Consider the following 8,378-nt stretch of genomic DNA (forward strand, 5'->3'; position numbering starts at 1 on the left):
GCACGGTCGCCTTATCCTGGTGAAACAAGGAGCTCTTGCGCAGGTGATCTCGGACGTTGTTTTTTTCTCTGTCAGACTTTACAACTGACCTTGCATGCCACACAACCCCCAGAGCTTGGCCCCTGTCTCATGCGCAACATGACACTTGGGTGACTCCACAAAACTAATACCTGTGTACACAATATTTCCTTTATTCAATTTTTACTTTTCTCATATGTGACTTTTCCTGCTAATGCCTGAAGGCAGACCGCAGCATACAGGCTCGGAAATGCAGTTTCCTGGAATCAACACATGCAGATCTGATCTTAACATTAGGACATTTTATTCATGGGAGTTTGTCGGCTAGGCCTCTGCCAGATGACAGAACTGTCACATTGCCTACCGACTGCTGACATCCGACTGCCACAGTCAATGGATTGAGCTGAACATGCATGAAGCAGTTGAGAACAGTGTTGGAAAAGAGAACCTGTAACAGGACTGAATCTTAATTTAAGCAGGAATAAAGTTGCGAAATATGTGCAGTAATCCTGTAGGACCAGACACGGTTCTCTATTCTCCGTTCCTGGGGGATAATGTCACACAGATTGTTATTTCCCATGGCTAAGCAAGTGATTCTAGTTTTCCAAGCATATGCCTTCTCACCTTAGGGGCTATTTCTCTGACACTTCTGTCATGGTCTGTTTATGGGACTTTCACAACTGCAAAACAGCCTTTCCTGATGCCAATTCCAGCGGCTCCTTCATTGAATAACTGCTTCATGAAACAGTGGTCAGCTTTCACCTATGTGAAAACAACAGCTCACTTCCACTCCCTCACTTACTACTATTCAGCTTGTTTCAGCCCTATCTGACTATCAACGTTTCAAATTAAACATGAACAAGCAATATAACCAAAAAGCTGTAAAAAGCTTAAATGTATTTAACATGCTTGTTAACACATTCTCAAAATAACACTGAGTCATGAACAGCTGTAACCTTGTTTTTTAACCTGTATATTATACATCTCTTATAAATCTAATAAAACTTATTTTTACAAGTTGTTTCAGTGTTTGTTAAATGCGTCTATGCTTCTCCTCTGAAAAGTACATTGCTTCACATATCCTTAACATCTGAATCTCCTAAAGTCTGCATTAAAGGAACCCTTTACTACATCGGATATTCAAGTGTGGTTCAAGTTGTAAAGAAGAGCAGGAAAACTAACTGATATTTCAAACCACGAGTAGTGTTAAACTTAATAGTAAGTCACATACGGCGTTTTTTTTTTATAGATACTTGTTGCAAAGCTATTTTAGAAAAACATTTACATACAGGGAAATATCTTCCTCATATACATCTGCACAGAAAACCTCGGTTCTGTTGGTCGATCGGGCTTGGTTTCTTTACAACCGAGCTCTACAGCTGCTTGATCCAGCGATGGTAGAAAAGTGGGGCAAGCTGTACTTCAGAATCAGCTCTGTGTATCGTGCGCAACACCAGATCCTGCCGTTCTTGGAAAAACACAAAAGTCTCCTCGGTCTGCGTGGGTGGATGGTGGCATCTAGCTTCACAGAAGCTATTAAACTGAAAGAACATTGCCTTCTGTGTGTCCGGAGCGCTCCTCCTTTCCACAGGCTCCTCCTGCCACTGCCAAGTGAGCGCGAGAGAGGCGAAGCAGAAAATGAGACAATCTCGGCAGAAACAGTCCTCCTATCTGCAGCGATGGTCGCCAGCCAGCTCCTCGCCATGGTTCTGCTTGACCCTGCCGCATGGAGGATCTCCCATCCTTTGACAGAGGCAGGCTGCGAGGCCTGGAGCTTTAGCCTTGATTTCTTGTTTTTTGGACTGGCGCATGAAATGGCACGTGGAATCGGTTTGCCTTCATTATTCAGGAAAGCAAAAAATGCTATTAACACAACAAGAGTATCAACCCCACCAGCCACACCTTTTCACTCTCTACAGTGGCACGATGGTCAAACAATAAAATTAGTTTGTCCAAAAACACAATCCACTTTCACCGGTCTTTCACCAGGAATCGCTTCAAAAGGCTCTCTGCCTTTGATGAGCTGTTTGTTTCACCTTGAAGGGAACAGCAGTTGGCGCTGCGCATGAATTATTAATGGGAGAGAATGAAGAAGGGCTGTCACTCCATGTCTGCATGGAATGAAGCTGTGAAATACTCGACTATCGGTTCAGTGCAAGGTGATGGCGGCGTTAAGGTGGCATCAGAGTATTCCACACGCCGAAAGACACCTTTGAAAATGCAGGCAAAGGCAAAACATATCAAACCAAGCTATCGTACAGAAGAATTATCAAACAGAAAAAAAACACCCGAGACAATTCATGGGTAACGGACAGGTCACAGACCACAGGAGCAAGACGGTCAGCGTCTGCCGGCGGGAAATCGTATTTTTCGTCTTCGAGAGCTGCCGAGGCTCTTAGTGTGGGGTTTCAGCATCCGCAGCTCGGAGTGGGAATCGCTCTGCTGCGCGTGGCGTCGGAATCACAAAGCTGGGACTCTCCGGGGCGGATCCGCGCTCCTCCAAACATCCGAGCTCTCTGGTTATCCCGGTCAGCCGGACGGGGTTTCTTCTCCCTTGGCAGCGGGACGGAGAGCTCGCAGAGTGAAGGGCTCGCAGCGCCCTCTCCCGGGAGGAGCGGAGAGGGCCGGGGGACGGGGTGGAGGAACGGGGGGGGTGATCAGGCCAGAACGAACTGCCAGTTCGTCAGGAGGATCTTGATGCCCTTGATGACGGACACCACCGAGGTGGCGGGGTTGAACTTGAGCGTGTTGGCGTCGCCCTTCTTGCACTTGTCCCGGAAGACGTAGATGCAGCCATTGCAGCTGGCCACCTTCCAGAGCGAGGGCACGCAGCTCCACACCTCCGGGAAGCGCAGGCGCGTGAAGCTGTCCAGCAGGGGGTTGTAGCACACCAGGGAGTCGCCCTCGGCCACGACGAAGATCAGGTCCTTGTGGGCCGTGGCGTGCATGCAGCCGGCGAAGGGCAGCAGGTAGGGCTTGGTGTGGCACTTCTGGGCGGCCGTGTCGAAGCACTGGATGAGCCGCGAGGGCTTGGTGAAGAAGTCCATGTCATTCTCCTCGCCGCCCAGCAGGTAGATGGTGCCGCCCAGGTTGACCCCGGCCGCCCCGGACACGGCGGTGTCCAGCGGGTTGGTCTCGGTCCACATGTTGTCCCGCACGGTGTAGTAGATGACCGCGTTGGACAGGGTGTCCTGCAGCGTCTTCCCGCCCAGGGAGTAGATGGCGTCCTCGCCCGGCACGGACACCAGCGTGTGCTGCAGCCGGTCGCGGGGCAGCGGGGCGCAGCGCTCCCAGTCCATGGTGTGCATGTTGCACTTCCACATGCGCCGGGGGATGGACCCGCCCACCACGTAGAGGTCGCCGCCGTGCTTGCAGGCCGCCGTGATCTGGTGGCACAGGCTGTTCTGCCCGCTGACGCTGATGGCGTCATCCTCGTCGCAGTGCAGGGACACGGCCAGGGAGTGGGTGCGGGTGTCCTCCTTCCCAATCAGGTAGATGTGCACGTTCTCGCCGATCTCCTGCAACGCAGCGACAAGGAAACAGAAGTCACGCGGTGCTCCCCCACCAACCGCCAGACCGGGGAGCACGTCAACGGCTTGCTCTCTCGGCCTCTGTCGAAACCTGCGCTCGAGACGCCGAACGCACGCTTCTCACTTCAGATCCTGAAGTGGCCCTCTTTTCAGATCAAAACAAATTGTCCACTGTACCTTAAGACTGTCCTGGAGAACATCCGAGTGCTCCTGCCTCTCTTCCTTGTTGTGGTTTATCCACGAATCGATTGCAGCTGTTGGATTCTGGGAGCTTGGAACTCCATCTAGAAGGAGGAAGAGAAAAAGAAGAAAAACTCACGTCTTTGCCAGTGAATTTTGTCTACCTCACGCATCACAAAAATCGCATAGAGTCGAGGGTGTTAGTAACTTTTCTAATTTAGCAACCGACATCCGTACGTCATGCACTTTTCCAGTGCATCTGCTTGCCAGTAATTCGCGGTTCTATTTCTGGCACCAAACACAAAAACATCTGACTGACCCGATCCTTTGCAGCAGTCGGGTGTGACTGCTAGACCACATGCTGGTGACACTGCTGAGATGCTTTCAGATGTGAATGCATAACATCCACAGCTCCAAAAGCTAGTAGCGACACATCCGTAAAATGGGTCAGCTCACGTTGTTTTCTTGCAGTGCTCATTCCGTCCTGGGACACTGCAGCCAGCTGACACACAAGAACAGTCACAGGAGTCCCCCTAGCAGAGGCGCTGGAAACCGACCTTTAATTATGTCCATGAGAAGGCGAAGGGGCAGGCTGAGGAACTCCTCTGTCTGGTGGAGCTGCACCAGGTGGATCTTGGCGCAGTGCTTGGCAGCGGTGTACAGCTCTTGGTCACTGTGCTGGTCGGCCAGCCACATCACCTGCAGCCGGGAGACAGATGACACATACGAGCGTAAAATCACAAAGGCACAAGAGGCTGAGCGTTTTCCTAAGTTCTTTACAGGAGAACGCTTCTTCTTTAGACCTGGCCTCTCATGTCAAATTCCTGTCAGGTATTATCCATATTCTTCAAGAGATAAACCTTTTATTAAGCTTATGGACTTCTTTTGCCATGGGGCGAAACACAATTAATGTAATATATTTTTCTGCAAATGAGAAAAAGAGAAAGGAGTGATGAGACATTAAGTTGAAGAATTATCTTTCTGAGGGGGGACTCAGACCAGGAGTAAAATACCCCAGAGGTGGAGAGGCACTGTAAAGCTAGCCGGTTTGTTTTGGGTTGTCCATAAGCCCGTCGGGCCAGCAGGTGTCATCCGTTAGACCATGTCTATATGACAGCTCAATCAGTGCTACTCGAGCCTAGTCCTGAACACTACAATACTACAGTATTACAGTTTAAAATCCACAATAGTAGAAGACCTGGAAACAATGGGGATTAAGACCAGTTTAGTTAATTGGTGCAAACAAGTCATTAAGAGCTCAGGCTGATCAAAACTACGAGACCCTTCAGCCCTCCAGATAGTCTTGACATGGTACCGCAGGAGTCTGAGCCCAGTCCTTTATTCACTTAACTGACAATTAATAAACAAATTCACCCAGCTGCTCCAGATGGATTAATTAACCAGTTAACGATTTGCTGGAATAAGGACCTGCAGCAGACTGGGACAGGAATGCTTATGGTTTTTACCATGAGTTTCTACCAGTGAGGGCCAAAGAGATCCACAGTGCAACAGGCTTTCTAGCTCTTCCTAGCTCCCTGGCCTTCACGATGGGCAGAAGAGCGTTGGTGAAAGATTCCAGACTAGCCTCTTGAACTTCAAGGGCAACAAGGGTTTCTGGTTTCCATCTCATCTGGGCTCTGAGTTCACCTTCTCGCTTGAATTATTTTAGCACCTGACGGTGCTATTTCCTTCCACCCCCGTCTTTGGCAATCACAGAGTTCCTGACTGCGAGAAAACTCATTCTAACTCCCCCCCCCCAGGCCCGACTCTTGGCCGCCACTGGCTTAAAGACCCCAGAGATGTCCTTCTCCTCACCTGCAGGCAGTTCTTGACGTCCACCGTGCGGGACAGGAACCGCGAGCACTCCTCAAACAGCGCGGTCAGCTGGTACATGTCCGCCATCTCGTACGTGTCCTGCAGGTCCTCCACCCTCAGCTTGATGGTGCCGTGGTAGATGTAGTCCACCAGCAGCTGGAAGACGGGGGCGCTGACGTCCTTCAGCTCGATGCTGCGGTTGTGCGCCTCCTTCAGGTTGGAGGTGAACATGGACCTGAAGAAGCAGCTCTGGGCCGACAGGACCAGGCGGTGCAGCTGGAACTCCTTGCCGTCCACCACGACGGTGACATCCGCGAAGAGCCCGTCCTCCAGGCACAGGTCCATGATGCTTTTCACCACGCGGCTGGAGTGCGAGCGATCCGTGAAGGTGTAGCCCAGGAAATAATTCTCTTCTCCCAGCGGGCCTCCGACATTCAGCACCCCTGTATCCTCACAGGACTCCATGTCATCGGCCAACAAAGCAACAGACCACGGACTGGACCACCTGACGCACAATAAACAGTTTTAGAGTCTTATGGCATTGCAGCAACCTGTGTGTCCCTAATATTAGTCAGGGCATCGCCCCCCGTCGCCGCTACCTTTTATCAGAACATGCACGTCGCAGTAAGAACGTGAAACCAGGCATTTCTAACTATTTAACCCGGTATTAAATCCTTAGACATTCCTAAATATTTTAGCAACTATGTCACTTTCCAGATTAAATATTTAAAGATTTTGTAATATCCCAAGTTCCCTGTTCTTACTGTAACATAATTTACTAGCCAGTGGTTCAGTTGAGTAAATGAATGACATCAGGATTGTCACGGAAAAAAAGAGGAGGATATCTGTACGGGCTGCACGGAGCACAGGCCCCAGAGACTGTCTGGAAAGGCACACTTTCGTGTAGCCAATCCTGTCAAACTCGATGTACACATCTTCAGGCGGTGGTGAGGGGGGAAACCGGAAACCTGTTAAAAAAACACACACACAAATATGGGGACAACATGCAAATTCCACACTCACAGGCTGTCCAAGGCAGAGTCGAGCCCAGGAAACTATGCTAACCACCATGTCACAGTTAAGGAGATCGTACGGCCCACTATTGGTAACGAGTAACTTCGTGAAATAAACAATTTGTAAAATGAATACAATGCTATTTGGTTATTTTTTCCATGAATCCAAAACACTGCACTGTGTAGAACAATGCCATTCTACAATGTCAACGTTAAAACAACTAATGCAATATCCTGTTTTACTTAGATATCTGGTTTACAGTGCATTCCAAGTTTTCAATGACTAGATTTGCATATTAATTGGTTAGTCCCTCCATTAAAGCATTTTTCTACAAGAAACAAGCTGCACTGCTTTGCTCTCCGGGACTTGGCCATAGAGAGCATAACATAACCGTCAATTTTCAGTAAATAACATTAAAGTAGGTCTCAAAACCGGCTTCTTGGGCCCGGTAGCTCGTGAGCAAAACACACAAAAACTCGAGAAACTCAGCGCTCTCGTAAAGGTGCATAACGACATACGCAACAACAAATTAGGCCTCAGGAACACTGCGTTCGTTGGGAAACGCTTTTCTTAACGACGAGACTTTGTTAAAAAATACACATACATGTATGCCATTTTCAGTTTAGCTTCAATCGCTTTCATTATTGCAACAGATCGCATTGAAATAGCAGATGAACAGTGCAAAGGTATATTGAAACGTAGCTAAACATGATCAGAAATTCATCTTTTAATCTTTGCTTTTGACTAGAGCGATTTTCTTCAACACGGGCACCACGATTTTAGCGGGTGAGACGTTAATAATGAGAATCTTATTATGCGAGATACAAGCGTCATTAATTATTAACGTCCTTTTTCTTTATTGAACAGCTTGTGAGATGTGTCAATTTGTCAATTTGATGCTGCAACAGGGTTTATCACATACACACATCATCTGCGAGCATTTATTCTGAAGTTCAACCAAAATCTGCAAGATTTACCTGTACTTTCCCAAACCTCCAACCCTGAAGTTTTCTTAATCTTAATTACTGTGCAGCTATTTATGACACCAATGCCTGAATTTTTTGTTGTCTGTAATTGTTTTGGAACTCGAAAAGAGGGACTGCCCACAAACACATCAAGCACCAGCAACACCACGGAAGGGAAAACCGTGAGGACCCCTTTCCGGCTGTGTGCAACACTCCAAGGAGTCCGGCTGGAAACGGATCACACGGCTTCACAATTCAGCAGATTCCACTTGGCAGACGTCAAATGCTAAGAGACCGAACGCAGTTTGTTTTCTCTACCGCAATGCAATAGAGTAAAGATAATTTGGGGGGGAGTTGAAGGTCCTTAGAATGGCAGCGAAAAATCACTTGCAATAACCCAAAGCCACAATGAAACTAGATGCCGTTTAGTTAGCGGGATACTTTCTTGAAGGAAGCCGGGATATCGACTGTTGTAAATGAAACACACCCATAGAAGGCTCCACAGCCGAAACGTTGTGTTTCTTTTCTCCTACCAGAGCAACAGTGTATTTTTTGTAATGTGTATATAGTGTTCTAAATGAGATATATTAGCACATTGTACAATTCTAACATCTCTTGTTTAAACTCTAAATTTTTAACTATATAGCCTACATATTTCTGTTTCCTTAACTTCTGGGAGATAGAAATTATGTATCAACATAAACGTGTAAGGCGTTTTCATTGTTCTCTTCAGTGTTTCTCATCTTAAGAACGAAAGATAAGTTAAAGATAATGGAGACCATTTAGTCTATCTAACCTGTCCAGTAGATTATTTGGCAGATAGTTTGTACGTTTTACGTATCTGCTATCATTTGTC

The 8,378-nt window shown here is 47.8% G+C and overlaps 1 protein-coding gene across 1 annotated transcript; it reads right to left on the minus strand.

Moving 5' to 3' along the window:
- Positions 1-175: 175 nt before the first annotated feature.
- Positions 176-7,698, minus strand: kbtbd4 (kelch repeat and BTB (POZ) domain containing 4). The gene is made up of 5 exons (XM_088935099.1): positions 7,535-7,698; positions 5,544-6,048; positions 4,286-4,427; positions 3,726-3,832; positions 176-3,536 (listed from the first exon to the last, which is right to left on the minus strand). Exons 2-5 carry the CDS (start codon positions 6,006-6,008, stop codon positions 2,676-2,678), a joined length of 1,575 nt encoding a protein of 524 aa, XP_088791225.1. The 5' UTR covers positions 6,009-6,048; positions 7,535-7,698; the 3' UTR covers positions 176-2,675.
- Between the last annotated feature and the right edge of the window lie 680 nt (positions 7,699-8,378).

This window comes from Atractosteus spatula, chromosome 16 (assembly GCF_055471065.1).
Source record: "Atractosteus spatula isolate fAtrSpa1 chromosome 16, fAtrSpa1.hap1, whole genome shotgun sequence".
Lineage (NCBI taxonomy): Eukaryota > Metazoa > Chordata > Actinopteri > Semionotiformes > Lepisosteidae > Atractosteus > Atractosteus spatula.

What these genes read in the sequence shown, in the direction of transcription:
- kbtbd4 (XM_088935099.1), bottom strand. Translation starts at nt 6,008, where the DNA reads ATGGAGTCCTGTGAGGATACAGGGGTGCTGAATGTCGGAGGCCCGCTG. An exon ending in TCTCATGGACATAATTAAAG is followed by an intron (nt 3,833 to 4,285) that starts GTCGGTTTCCAG and finishes TCCTCCTTCTAG; the next exon opens with ATGGAGTTCCAAGCTCCCAG. An exon ending in TTCTCCAGGACAGTCTTAAG is followed by an intron (nt 3,537 to 3,725) that starts GTACAGTGGACA and finishes GCTGCGTTGCAG; the next exon opens with GAGATCGGCGAGAACGTGCA.